The sequence below is a fragment of the Pseudoliparis swirei genome, chromosome 7 (genome assembly GCF_029220125.1).
Source record: "Pseudoliparis swirei isolate HS2019 ecotype Mariana Trench chromosome 7, NWPU_hadal_v1, whole genome shotgun sequence".
In the NCBI taxonomy this organism is placed as follows: Eukaryota; Metazoa; Chordata; class Actinopteri; order Perciformes; family Liparidae; genus Pseudoliparis; species Pseudoliparis swirei.
The window spans coordinates 25,745,918-25,760,296 of NC_079394.1; the positions used below are offsets into that span (position 1 = coordinate 25,745,918).

The 14,379-nt window shown below is 40.4% G+C and overlaps 2 protein-coding genes across 2 annotated transcripts; both read left to right on the top strand.

The window, feature by feature from the left end:
* The first annotated feature begins 702 nt into the window (after positions 1-702).
* nmrk1 (nicotinamide riboside kinase 1) lies at positions 703-6,892 on the top strand. Its single transcript, XM_056419837.1, has 7 exons — positions 703-1,117; positions 4,200-4,290; positions 4,377-4,425; positions 5,045-5,213; positions 5,375-5,446; positions 5,545-5,651; positions 5,754-6,892. Exons 1-7 carry the CDS (start codon positions 1,089-1,091, stop codon positions 5,888-5,890), a joined length of 654 nt encoding a protein of 217 aa, XP_056275812.1. The 5' UTR covers positions 703-1,088; the 3' UTR covers positions 5,891-6,892.
* LOC130197256 (gamma-glutamyl hydrolase) lies at positions 5,754-13,744 on the top strand. The gene is made up of 10 exons (XM_056419835.1): positions 5,754-5,837; positions 8,039-8,219; positions 8,358-8,472; positions 8,770-8,820; positions 8,933-9,017; positions 9,721-9,859; positions 9,994-10,100; positions 11,009-11,102; positions 11,203-11,340; positions 13,499-13,744. Exons 2-10 carry the CDS (start codon positions 8,111-8,113, stop codon positions 13,615-13,617), a joined length of 957 nt encoding a protein of 318 aa, XP_056275810.1. The 5' UTR covers positions 5,754-5,837; positions 8,039-8,110; the 3' UTR covers positions 13,618-13,744.
* The last annotated feature ends 635 nt before the right edge of the window (positions 13,745-14,379 follow it).

The following is a 14,379-nucleotide window of genomic DNA, read 5'->3' on the forward strand; positions in this document are numbered from 1 at the left end:
CGTGCCTGAGATAGATAGATAGATAGATATAGATACATATGTATAGATAGATAGAAAGATGAGTAGATGGGTAAATATGTGAAATATGGATAAATAGAGAGACAGACAGTTATATAGATATAAATATTCGAACACATACACGTACACGCACACACACACACACACACACACACACACACACACGTTATTACCTTCGCATTGAAAATGCGGAAGGTAATGTTTTGATCGCCGTGTATTTATTTATTTATTTATTTATTTGTATGCGTGTTATTCGCGTAACAAAAAAAGGAGTAAACCGAATCGCATGAAATTTGGTGGGATGATTGGTTATTATCCGGGGACCATTTGATTAGATTTTGGGATTGATCGGGTCAAAGGTCAAGGTCATGAAAAAGGTCAACATCTTATTGAATCGCATGAAATTTGGTGGGATGATTGGTTATTATCCGGGGACCATTTGATTAGATTTTGGGATTGATCGGGTCAAAGGTCAAGGTCATGAAAAAGGTCAACATCTTATTGAATCGCATGAAATTTGGTGGGATGATTGATTATTATCCGGGGACCATTTGATTAGACTTTGGGATCGATCGGGTCAAAGGTCAAGGTCAAGGTCATGAACAGGTCAAAATCTTCTTTTTACCATAGCATGGTCAATTTATATCCAATTGGCATGCAACTAATGCCAAAATGTTCAAAATTCAATGCCCAATTTTGTGATATGCGAAGGTATGCGCTCTACCGAGTGCCCGTTCTAGTTATCATTATTATGATAATTTATTATATTATTATTCTATACATAACTTACTTTACACATTTGTATGTGAACCCGGAGGTTTTTTTGCACAATATATTGCTATTTATATTAATGAATCATTGTATTGAGTATGAACATACTTCAACAGGTTTCCATTCAGCAGAACCCTGTCGCAACACCATTGACCAGGAACTGAATGTCCGTGACGTAACAGCTCCACCAGCCAATCACGAGCGTCCCGTAGCGGAAACGCGCTGAGAGTCGCTGCAGCAGCAGCAGCAGCAGCTCTATTCCAGGCTGCACACGAGCTGTTCATCCACTCAACCCCGACATGAAGACAATAGTCGTAGGAGTTGGCGGGTGAGTGAGTCCCGAGGAGGTTTCTTTCATGCTTCTCTTTGGGTCATTCCGCCTCCTGCTCGCCTGTTGGACCCCAGACCGCATTGTGCCTGCACTCACACCACGCTTATAAAGACATATCTTTGTTATTACGACATACATTCAACAAGTCCGTTTTCAAGACGCTCTAATTACAGGGAAAGCCTGAACGACATGTTAATGTGCGATGCCGCGGTGACGTCATCGGGCCCGTACAGCACGTGACAGCACATGTGGCAGAAAAGACTGATAAGAGGTTTGGAGAACAGAGAGCCCGACGAGAGGGTTTTGTTTATCCTGACATGAATTCACTTTACAGTGTTGAGGCGTTAGCAAATGGGCTTTTTAAAGACTGAAATTACAAGTTAATTATTTGCAATCATAGTTTGTTTGTAAATGCAGAAGTTCAGTAGAAGTGTGAAGTATTACTGTGAATTATTACTGTGTGAAGGATTACTGTGTGATTACTGTGTGAAGTATTAGCCTACTGTGTGAAGGATTACTGTGTGAAGTATTACTGTGTGATTACTGTGTGATTACTGTGTGAAGGATTACTGTGTGAAGGATTACTGTGTGATTACTGTGTGAAGTATTACTGTGTGAAGGATTACTGTGTGAAGGATTACTGTGTGAAGGATTACTGTGTGAAGTATTAATGTGTGAAGGATTACTGTGTGAAGGATTACTGTGTGAAGGATTACTGTGTGAAGTATTACTGTGTGAAGGATTACTGTGTGAAGTATTAATGTGTGAAGGATTACTGTGTGAAGGATTACTGTGTGAAGGATTACTGTGTGAAGTATTACTGTGTGAAGGATTACTGTGTGAAGTATTACTGTGTGAAGGATTACTTTACTTTAGTTGGTCAAACAATAACATCGCAGGTGGAACGCATTCCTGCGCTCATCCCTCTGGGTTTTTTAACGGTGTGGTTTGGTTGCACCTCTGACCACACGCAGCAGTGACGTCACAGTGTGCTCGCTGCAGACTGACTGATTTTAAAGTTATTTACCAAAATGTGTTTCGACATTTAGGAAACAAACGTGTCCATTAGAGCCTGACCGATGCAGGATATTTGAGACCGATACCGAACAGAAGCCCCGATATTCAGCAGATATTCTTTTTATTTTACATAAACAAATAACTTTTTGATGAGCACCCCTAAAATTTGTGTTTTAGGCAAAGTCACTATGACCTAGCTTTGTACTGGGCAGGACATTTTACAGTTTGGAGAACAGAGAGCCCGACGAGAGGGTTTTGTTTATCCTGACATGAATTCACTTTACAGTGTTGAGGCGTTAGCAAATGGGCTTTTTAAAGACTGAAATTACAAGTTAATTATTTGCAATCATAGTTTGTTTGTAAATGCAGAAGTTCAGTAGAAGTGTGAAGTATTACTGTGAATTATTACTGTGTGAAGGATTACTGTGTGAAGGATTACTGTGTGATTACTGTGTGAAGTATTACTGTGTGATTACTGTGTGAAGGATTACTGTGTGAAGTATTACTGTGTGATTACTGTGTGAAGGATTACTGTGTGAAGGATTACTGTGTGAAGGATTACTGTGTGAAGTATTACTGTGTGAAGGATTACTGTGTGAAGGATTACTGTGTGAAGGATTACTGTGTGAAGTATTACTGTGTGAAGGATTACTGTGTGAAGTATTACTGTGTGAAGGATTACTTTACTTTAGTTGGTCAAACAATAACATCGCAGGTGGAACGCATTCCTGCGCTCATCCCTCTGGGTTTTTTAACGGTGTGGTTTGGTTGCACCTCTGACCACACGCAGCAGTGACGTCACAGTGTGCTCGCTGCAGACTGACTGATTTTAAAGTTATTTACCAAAATGTGTTTCGACATTTAGGAAACAAACGTGTCCATTAGAGCCTGACCGATGCAGGATATTTGAGACCGATACCGAACAGAAGCCCCGATATTCAGCAGATATTCTTTTTATTTTACATAAACAAATAACTTTTTGATGAGCACCCCTAAAATTTGTGTTTTAGGCAAAGTCACTATGACCTAGCTTTGTACTGGGCAGGACATTTTACAGTTTGGAGAACAGAGAGTCCGACGAGAGGGTTTTGTTTATCCTGACATGAATTCACTTTACAGTGTTGAGGCGTTAGCAAATGGGCTTTTTAAAGACTGAAATTACAAGTTAATTATTTGCAATCATAGTTTGTTTGTAAATGCAGAAGTTCAGTAGAAGTGTGAAGTATTACTGTGAATTATTACTGTGTGAAGGATTACTGTGTGAAGGATTACTGTGTGATTACTGTGTGAAGTATTAGCCTACTGTGTGAAGGATTACTGTGTGAAGTATTACTGTGTGATTACTGTGTGAAGGATTACTGTGTGAAGGATTACTGTGTGAAGGATTACTGTGTGAAGGATTACTGTGTGAAGTATTAATGTGTGAAGGATTACTGTGTGAAGGATTACTGTGTGAAGTATTACTGTGTGAAGTATTACTGTGTGAAGGATTACTTTACTTTAGTTGGTCAAACAATAACATCGCAGGTGGAACGCATTCCTGCGCTCATCCCTCTGGGTTTTTTAACGGTGTGGTTTGGTTGTGGTTTGGTTGCACCTCTGACCACACGCAGCAGTGACGTCACAGTGTGCTCGCTGCAGACTGACTGATTTTAAAGTTATTTACCAAAATGTGTTTCGACATTTAGGAAACAAACGTGTCCATTAGAGCCTGACCGATGCAGGATATTTGAGACCGATACCGAACAGAAGCCCCGATATTCAGCAGATATTCTTTTTATTTTACATAAACAAATAACTTTTTGATGAGCACCCCTAAAATTTGTGTTTTAGGCAAAGTCACTATGACCTAGCTTTGTACTGGGCAGGACATTTTACAGTTTAAAAAAAAGGAAACATTTCTGTACTGCAATTTCTTCTTTTTCTTCTTCTTCTTCTTCTTCTTCTTCTTCTTCTTCTTCTTCTTCTTCTTCTTCTTCTTCTTCTTCTTCTTCTTCTTCTTCTTATTTACTCTCTGGCACATATGCCAACTGACATATCTGCTCATTGTTTTTTCTTTCAGGATGACCAATGGGGGAAAATCTACTCTTTCCAAGAGTTTACACCAGCAGATACCCAACAGCTGTCTCATTGCACAGGATTCGTATTTTAAGGTAGACTTAAAACATTGTTTTATCTGTTTACACTTGTCAGTTATGCGGTGAGAGTGTGTGATCACAGTGGATGCTCTTTCCTTCAGGATGACTCTGTGGTGCCAGTGGACAGCAATGGGTTCAAGCAATATGACAGTGAGGACACGTTTACCGTCTGTTCAAGTCATCGAGACCTTTTCGGTGCAGCTGGATAGATTCATGAATGGGGATGCGAGGGAGAAGCTATACGATTAAGGACACGGCGGCTACGTCCGTGCTATTTTTTTCTGTGGATTTTGGAGTTTCATCTATCTAACTTGTAAATGGCCGGCAGATAAATGTAAATATCCAATATATTTTAAAGTGAATAGTTCTAGAGCAAGATATTATACAAGCTCTTTGAAAGAATATTAAGACCTTTAATGTAGGGTAATGCAATAAACATATAGAAAATATACCAACAAAGGACGGAATCAATAAATCAAAATATTATAATAATAATAAAAAACATAAGGAATCAGCTAAGGATTATTTTGATTGTAAATATCTTATTTTTTTAAATTATAATAATTCTTATAACATCTCATAAAATAGTGCAAACTATTAGTTCAAATGTTGTTATTAAAATGTTATAAAAACAGAGAAAACTCAGATTTGAGAAACTGGAAACAGACAATATTTTAATTTAGCTGATAAATGACTTTCATCTAATTTAATAATAATAAGTGCATTTTTGTGATCGGGCAACAAAACTCCTCTTTGCATTCTGTTGAAGTGCTCGACGCGCTCCACATGGACAGGATGATGAGCGAGGTCGACTCGTGGCGAAGAGACCCCGAGACGTTCCTGAGGCGGCGAGGCCTGAACCCCGAGCGCACGACGCCACCGGAGGACGAGGAGGTGTATGTGCTCATAGTGGAGGGCTTCCTCATCTTCAACCACCGGTACACAAGCTAATGTGTTTGTAATTTACGGTTTATCATCAGAAAGTTCCCAATAAATAACTATGTGACTTGATAAAACGTCTCCCTTCATAATAACAATAATAATCTTGAGGTCATAGGGCTGTAACTAACGTGTGTTTGTGTGGGCTTCACCTTTCCAGGCCTCTGAATGAGCTGTTTCACAAAAGATACTCCATGGAAATACCTTACGATGTCTGCAAAACGAGACGAAGGTGTCAGATTTTCTTTTTAAATTTCATTTCCATGACTTGTGTTTTGAGCTGCAGTAACATCCCCCCTTCTTCCCTCTGTTTCCGTCTTCGATTGACAGCTCGAGGGTGTACACGCCCCCCGACGCTCCCGGGTACTTTGATGGACACGTGTGGCCCATGTACCTGAAACACCGGCAGGAAATGGAGAGCTCGCTGTCTGGAATGTGTGAGCATCCAGTCGAAAAATATGCCGTATGAAGACGAGCATGTGATGAGAGCACAAGATGAAAATGACTGACTTTTGACTTTTGACTGATTTTCTTCTCAGTGTTTCTGGATGGACTGAAGCCAAAGGAAGAACTGCTGGCTGAAGTGTATGAAGATGTTTGTAAGGAAATAAAAAGGTTGAGGGGTAAGTGGCAATTCAACAATACGTCGACAACAAATCCCTATTACTTGTTTTAAATTGAATGGTGTGAACATTAATGTGGATTAATGAGAAACGGGGAATACTCTTCAAGTACTCTTTTAGTTGGGTTTCTTAATATACTACATTTAATTTAATTTGGTGTATTGCGTTGGCAGAGAAAGACTGATCCGGTCCGATGTTACTCTGTCGGCCTTGTGACTGCTGCGCCAATGGAGGTCAGGAAAGTACGTCTCTAGACCAACGTGTGACTGAAGGGACCAAACCAAGTGTCAATCCTGATGTGATACTTGGAATAGTTCATATGGCTGAAGTTGTTTTATTTTTGAAGCTGTGTATGAGAATGGACTGACGCTGTAGCAGCGGACATGGTTGGCGCTGCAGAGTGGTTAAAGACTGCGAGTGTTTTGAGTAGTAGACAGTATTTTTAAATTAGGATGCACTCTGAGAAACCTAAATATGTGACGTTTTTTACTAGTTGATGCTGAATACAATCAACACAAATTTGACTGATGTGACATCTGAGAATGTCTTGTATCTCACTGCATTGTTTTTATAATGATGTATGAAGGATGGTTTTTTACAACACATGTACATACTTTGCACATATTCCATTAACTTGTGATGTAACTCCAGCTAAACGAAAACAAATAAAGTACGCATCATTGTCAAAGACCAGTTTTCACTCATACTCGTATATAACAAATATTAAACAATAATAATTGCATGCCGTGGTTTGGTGATTGGTACCATTGGTGGCATTTCGTCTCCACCTGGTGGTTCGTTCTGATAAACTTGAGGCGGACGAGTGACCAACTCTAGATTGCTCTTTGCCCCAAGCACCTGAACACTCAACTCTATCCAACTCTCATCAACAGCAAACGATAAGGAACGACACATCGCATTAGAGAATCACACACAAATTCAAATATTAGGCTGTAGAGCAGTGGTTACCTTCGCATTGAAAATGCGGAAGGTTATGTTTTGATCGCCGTGTATTTATTTATTTATTTATTTGTATGCGTGTTATTCGCATAACAAAAAAGTTTTAAACCGAATCGCATGAAATTTGGTGGGATGATTGGTTATTATCCGGGGACCATTTGATTAGATTTTGGGATCGATCGGGTCAAAGGTCAAGGTCAAGGTTATGAAAAGGTCAACATCCTCTTGAATCGCATGAAATTTGGTGGGATGATTGGTTATTATCCGGGGACCATTTGATTCGATTTTGGGATCAATCGGGTCAAAGGTCAAGGTCAAGGTCATGGATAGGTCAAAATCTTCTTTTTACCATACAATTTTATCCAATTGGTATGCAACTAATGCCAAAATGTTCATAATTCAATGCCCAATCTTGTGATATGCGAAGGTATGCGCTCTACCGAGTGGCCATTCTCGTTCTCACATGTTTTCAGTAATGCACCCACTGTGAAATATTTTTACAGCCAAGTACCCCTAACACATTTTTGGGCCATCAGTGTCTGATTTAGAATACAATATATACAATTAAGTTTATGAACTTACATTTGTATTTCATTGAATATTCATTAAATAACTATTTGAAAGGATTTTTGAACGTATACTCATTTTAAATATATTTTGACAAATCTCATGTACCCCCTGGAGTGCCTTCACGTACCCCCAGCGGTACACGTACCCCCATTTGAGAACCACTGCTATCGAGAATGGGACCACCAGTCTTGTGTTTGTTGTGTTTGTTGAACTTGTGTTGTTTTGCACCAACAGCCCAACGAGGCCTCACATTTCTGCTGATCCAAGTTGTTGCAGCAGTCTTTGTTAGCAGAGCCAGAACCTTTTTCTTAGAAAGTTTGGCCCCAGCCTGTGCAACACGCTCCCTTCTTATAAATCATATAAATAGAAAAGTCTGCTTTCATTTGCAGGCTGAAACCTGTCCGACAACTCTCCAAGAGCGTGAACCAAGAGCGTCTTTCTTTTCGTAAACGCTATCGTGTAATTAACTGACTAATGAAGCAAGCGTCCCTTGCTCTAAATGCGATAAAGTTTTGCCAAAAAGTCCGCGCTGCATTTGTGTTTACCTCAGCAGACAACTCGCACAACCTGAATGTGCAGTAGAGGAGTCATCACATGTACATCTGGACTTTCCTCACTTCCCTGTACTGACGATATCCTCTTTTAACTCCACGTATATAAATCTGCTGCAGCTCCTCTCGACAGCCGACACTCTCTCAACCGCCTCGTACGGATTTAGATGCTCGACCCGTCTCCTGGTATTCATGTCTAACGCGGGATCTTCAGTTTGTTTGCTTTTGGCCTGCTGCTTGTGTTGCAATGCGCTGCCGACTGCACTCGACCAAGAGGCCGTGAACGACAGGCCTGTGATCGGTGAGTGAAACCACGCGAGAGGAAGAGACTCTCAGGGTGGAAACAGACTTTTAAGAAATAGATCAAAGGATTGTTTCTTCTGCAGCTGTGTCGCTGCTCCATGTCCTCTCAGCTGCTCGGCCTCTTTCTGCCCCGCAGGTATTTTGACTCAGATAGTTTCAGATGAAGTCATGAAGCCGTTCGGGAGAACCTTCATACCTTCCTCCTATGTGAAGTTTATTGAGTCTGGGGGCAGCAGAGTGATGCCTATCAGGTGGGTAGAGGCCTCTGATGCCGTTTATAACTGTAAAGACACCGTGTGCATTTTGACTGGAGCATTTTGATGTGCAAACAATGACATGTTATTGACAGCGACCTTTTTAATGTGCCGAATATAAATGTGCACACTGCAGCATAATGTTAAGTTATATGAAGATGTGTTTGGAAATGTATATGAATAGGGATTTTAACGACTGCTGATTTTTGCTGCTTTTTCGGGACTTTTCTGTTCCCTTTGTTTACTTTCTAAACAATGTGAGGAAGCATTTATTGTTTTGTTGGTCCTCCACAGATTGACTCTTAAAACCACTGAATATGAAAACATCTTCAGGAACATCAACGGGTGAGCTGCGCTCCGATCTAATGAGACGATACAATTGCATTTCTATCTTTAAATAAACACACAGTGTATTTTCTCGGCGTGTGGCCGTCCTGACTGTGTGACGTCTGCTCAGCTTGCTCCTAATTGGGGGGGCAGTGGATCTGGAGACGTCCGACTTTGCCAGGGTGGCGAAGATCTTTTACCGACTGGCTCTGACGGTTCGTTCCGCAGATCTTTCTTTGTTTCCTCTTTTGTCTCCCTCTTGCTCGAACTGTCAAATGATGTCTATTATCTGTCTTTTTAATCTTTCAAATTGACTTCATACAATAAAAAAAATGTTTAGACTATTTCTTAATCGCAAAGCATTTCATAGTGGAAGATAAAACATTTTACTCCACTACGTTGAGATGATTGCTACTTGCTTTGAATTCTTGCATTTGTTGGTGAAACATAGGCCAACAATAAGTTCATAAAACATAGTGGAGTTCAAAACAACTGCCTGTGTGCGCTGCTCCTCCAATAAATGATGTTTTTCTATCACTAGTATGGTTCGTATTACTTACTTGTAATGTACTGTAGCTTCGCATTGTGTGTATTTTGTGTTTTTCTTACCACATATACTGTTGTAGATGTCTTATCCTGGACCGTTTGTTATTGTTTAATGTTTGTTATGGTCTGTCAAGGAACTACAGATGCTAATTAGCTGCTTAATTAGCTCAAAGCTGGTACAGTGAATCAAATGGTGACATTTTTTAACTGAACATGGTCCCTTTTAAATAAAGATAAGAACAAATAATCCATCAGAGTTTTAACTTTGCGCTGAGGACGAATATATTTTATATTAAATTGCATTTTTAAGACGAAAATATATATTTTTTAGTTCATTGTTTCAGAAACAACCAAAGTGACTCTGTGTTGCAGGCCAATGACGAAGGGGACTTCTTCCCCATCTGGGGCACATGCATGGGCATGCAGCTGCTGACGGTGCTGGTGGCCGGAGAGAATCTGCTGGAGAAAACGCCAGCTGAAAACGTAGCGCTGCCCCTGGACCTGACCTCAGGTGAGAGCTCACTGCATTCTTGTTGTTTGGCTGTTTCCTGCAGAACAACAAGTACTGAGTCGTACCACTAGGTGTCAGCAGAAGTTTGATGACCGCTTGCGTCCTTTAACTTTGGTTTTGTTCTCGCTGCACAGAGGTCGGCTCCAGCAGGATGTTTGAGGGTTTCTCCATCAATCTCATGAAGGCTTTGACCCGAGAGCCACTCACTGCCAATTTTCACAACTATGGAGTCTCAGTGCAGGTACAGTAGAGTTTCTTTCTACCACATGCTCTCTCTGCATAATCCACAGTGTTTTTCACTTCCTGTGGTTTTTCTGAGTTGTTATCGTGATGGGAAATAGAATTATAGACATTGTGTCTCTCATTGTGCTTTCTGTCACACGTACATTTGACCTTTATGGAGACATACAGCGCACAGATACACGTGCAAATGAACAATCTGCGCGTTTAACGTTCATTACGCTTGACAAGATTCACTGGCTTTTAAACTGAGTGGTTAATCAAAGCTGGATTACTTCTCCAGGGCCCCCAAAAACCCCAAGTGCACAGTTACACATTGCTTTGCGGTACTGTGATTTGATTAATTACGTCATTTAAACGCTTCCGTCAGTCTGCCCCAGGGCAGCTGTGGCTACTGATGTAGCTTACCACCACTGGGATGACTGTGTGTGTGTATGACTACTGGACTCTGAACTCTGTAAAGCGACTTCGGGTGCCTTGAGAAGCGCTATATAAAATAAATGATTATTATTATTATTATTATTATTATTAAATAGCAGGTGATTCTAAACTTACGCGGCGCATATTCCTAAATTAATTTGTGTTTAATCAAATTACCACTCAGCAAACCTTAGGCCATCAATATTCAAGGACAATAACACAGTGTTCAGGATCATGGGTATTTCTGTCCCCAGTGGATTCATGTGTCCACGTCCTCAAGATGGACAGATAAGATAAACGTAATCGATTCCGCGTGAAGAAAACAAACACGTCACAGCAAGTACAAGAACACAGATTGGGTTATTGTTACGTGACCTTAACAATCGAGACTGCTCTCCGTACAATTTGGAGCACAACTAAAATATAATGACACATTGGTTCATACATGAATAACACTTTCATGTTAACAACAAATAAATGTTCTTTCAGACCTTCGAAGACAACGAGAGGCTGCGGAGCTTCTTCTCCCTGCTGTCCACAAACGTCGCCGGGAACGGAGTCCACTTTGTGTCAACCATCGAAGGTTCAGAGATGATTTATATATCAATTTAACAAACTTTTAATTATTATTACTATATGAGCTAATACGTGTACTATTTTCTTTGTTTCCTCCTCCATGCCAGGTAAAACCTATCCCTTCTATGGGGTGCAGTGGCACCCTGAGGTGAACCGTTTCCAGTGGCAGAGGAAGCACAACTACCCTCACTCTGCTCACGCGGTTCAGTTGTCTTCTCTGCTGGCTGAGTTCTTTGTCAATGAAGGTAAAATGGCAAACACACAATAATAATTTACTTTTTCTCCAAAGTGACTTATAATCACGTTACATTCATACACCGTAGACACAGCTACAGGGAGCAACTCAGGGTTAAGTGTCTTGCTCAAGAACACATCTACTAGGGCGGGCATTGAACCGCCAACCCCCTGATTGAAAGACGGACCTGCTAACCACTGACCCAGAGATGCCCTTTTGTTTTTACAATTACTATGGATTGTATCGTTAGTTATGAACTCTGGTTGCGGGTTATGATCATACGTACTGCGAGCCGTATGAATTGAACATATTCCTCATTGAATTTCCAGAAATCTAAAAATCTGTATTGATTGCAATAAAAGTGACACAACGAAAAATGTTATTAATATCAGCCAACACCAGTACAGATAGGGTGTACACATGTTAGGTGCTGATAGGTGCTTATGGGTACAGTGGCTGGTACATATTTAGATGAACCTACAACAACATACTGTTGGGGTCCAGTGGTTGTAAAGGTGCGTAACACGAGACTGGGGACACTCTCATTGCCTCTTCACGGCTCACAACATGTCAACGCAGCGGTTTAAAGTTAAATGCACTTTGAGAGCAAAATCAATAGTCTAGGAGAACTTTGTGCTCGAGTAAACAATTCAATCATACACACATTGGTTGTGTAAATTTGAATCGTGACAACACAGCAAAAAGGTCACACTCACAAATCATGGGAGACAAGATAGAGTTTAAGGCAGATAACATATGGTAAAAATACAAAATAGACTCGACTACAGTCTTCATACCGTTTACTTTTTTAAATGTATTTTTATGAAATTTAATCAAATGTTTGTTTCATTTTCCTATCCCTCGAGAACAACTATCGTAATGCTCTTTTGATGGAGACACTTGTTACGCTCTAATTGAACATGAAAGATAAAACCGAAAACAAGAATCTCGATAAAAGAAAGAAGAACAAATCCCATCCCTGATGATGTAATCCTTGCCTTTTGTTCCTTGTACTACTCCAACTACAGTAGAACGTCAAGATAGAACAAGTCTGTGCTTTCAAAAAAACAGACTTATGCATAATTCACTCCGTACTGCATTGATCTGACTAATATATGGTGATACCTCACGTGCAGATCAAGCTGACAAAGCAGGAAAATATCTCGCTTTCATCAGAGCCGCTCATCTCCTCCATGACCAGCTCCTCGGTGGAAACTATTTCCAGCAACTCATCAATTATGTGACGAGAGCAGCAGTTCAAAGTAGATCAAAAGTATCAGAGTATCAGGGCTGAACGATGGACGTTTGTAATATTTTATATATTATGTATTTACTTTAAGCTCGAGGAAGCAGTTGGAGTTGTAGTTGGAGTGGTTGGCCGTCACTATTCTTAACTTGAACCCCCCTCCCCCAATACAGCTCTATGCTCATTTATGATAATTGGCTCATGATCGGATTATGTTGTTTAGAGTTTTTACATTCACAATCTGCACTACATTATTAATCCATTATTCAAACAAAGTATTATCTCAGAACTGCTTTTGCATTTTTAAATGTTGCTTCATTGTTCACACACATTTGTAAATTGGATAAAGCCCACTGAGGCAAATTTGTAATTTGTGATATTGGGCGATATAAAATAAACTGAGTTGAATTGAAGTGGATAAAAGGCCCAAATACACATGGAATGCACCTTATACCAAATGTTAATCTTCCCATGTGGAGCAACATGAAACCAGTGTTTAATATCGCCCACACACATCAACAACTCTTGAAACTACTTTAGACGCCAGATTATTGGCAATTATTGGGAAAGACTCTTCATAGAAACGTGTGATGGTATTAGACTTGTGGGCAACACAGCCAATCAATGAGCAGGAATTTGTCAGTACATATTTCACCAGTTTAAGCAAAGAACAAACAAATAAAAGTATATATATAATATCCCAATATATATATTGATATCCCAATATAAACTTATACTGTTTGCATGCAATGATTGTGTCCCGTCCAACACCCAGAGACCCAAAGAGATCTTAAAGGATTATCATGAATAACATTTGGGCTTCAGAAATAAATATATTACACTGAACACTTCTAAAGCCCAAACGTCCCGGAGAGATGATGCGTCTATTATTTTCTAATGACTTGCCTCTCACTTTGTTTAGGAAGGAGAAGTTTCCATCGGTTTGACAATCCCGAAGAAGAAGCCTCGTCACTGATTTACAACGACACGCCGGTCTTCGCCGGGAACTTCTCCGGATATGAACAGCTCTACTTCTTCTGAACCCCTGGAGCAGCCGCCTGCGCGTCACTCAGCGTGGACGCCGCAGCACCTCGTCTCCAGTCTCCAGGATCCAGTGGATATGCCTGTTATTGTGCTTATTTGCATAAATAAAGTTTGTTTCTTGTCATTTTGGAAATGAACGTCTTTGTACATCTGGATGGATCTTTAGGGTTAATTAGTGAAAAAAGGTGACGTAGAAAGCTCCAGAAAATTGGGCTTGAAGGTCGACGTCTACCATTTACCATTTGAAGTGATGCAACATTAATATTTAATTTATGGTCAGTTTCCACAGTGAGCCTAATGTGGCAAAATGAGTTATTCATTATCGTGAGCAAATTAAAGCTCGGGCAATTAAGTTGAAACCCAGTGCGCTTCGGTCCCAAACCCAAGAACAAATGAGAACAGTCTGTACCTCTCAATGAATTAGAAGAGAAGAAGAACCCTGCCCGCCCCAAGAGGACAACTAAGATGAAGAAAGAGGAACTTTCTGAGTAGTGGAGATGACGACTGGTGATGGTGATGATGATGATGGCAGCAAAGATCCAGTGAGCAGTAAGAAGATGGTGATCATGATGATGATGGTGATGGTGATGATGAAGACCAGGAGCCATGTGGGATGACGGTGACTGGGGTAGCTCAGTTTTGTCTGTATGAGTCTCAACAACAACAATAACACACACAGCCTGCCACCTGGAGGGGTAACCCCGCGTTGGACTCGTAACCTCAGTATGCTTTTAAGTCTTTTAATTAGACGCTGGAACA

What these genes read in the sequence shown, in the direction of transcription:
- nmrk1 (XM_056419837.1), top strand. Translation starts at nt 1,089, where the DNA reads ATGAAGACAATAGTCGTAGGAGTTGGCGG. An exon ending in TTCCTCATCTTCAACCACCG is followed by an intron (nt 5,214 to 5,374) that starts GTACACAAGCTA and finishes TCACCTTTCCAG; the next exon opens with GCCTCTGAATGAGCTGTTTC. An exon ending in GTCTGCAAAACGAGACGAAG is followed by an intron (nt 5,447 to 5,544) that starts GTGTCAGATTTT and finishes TTCGATTGACAG; the next exon opens with CTCGAGGGTGTACACGCCCC.
- LOC130197256 (XM_056419835.1), top strand. Translation starts at nt 8,111, where the DNA reads ATGTCTAACGCGGGATCTTCAGTTTGTTTGCTTTTGGCCTGCTGCTTG. An exon ending in AGCAGAGTGATGCCTATCAG is followed by an intron (nt 8,473 to 8,769) that starts GTGGGTAGAGGC and finishes GGTCCTCCACAG; the next exon opens with ATTGACTCTTAAAACCACTG. An exon ending in CTTTGTGTCAACCATCGAAG is followed by an intron (nt 11,103 to 11,202) that starts GTTCAGAGATGA and finishes CCTCCATGCCAG; the next exon opens with GTAAAACCTATCCCTTCTAT.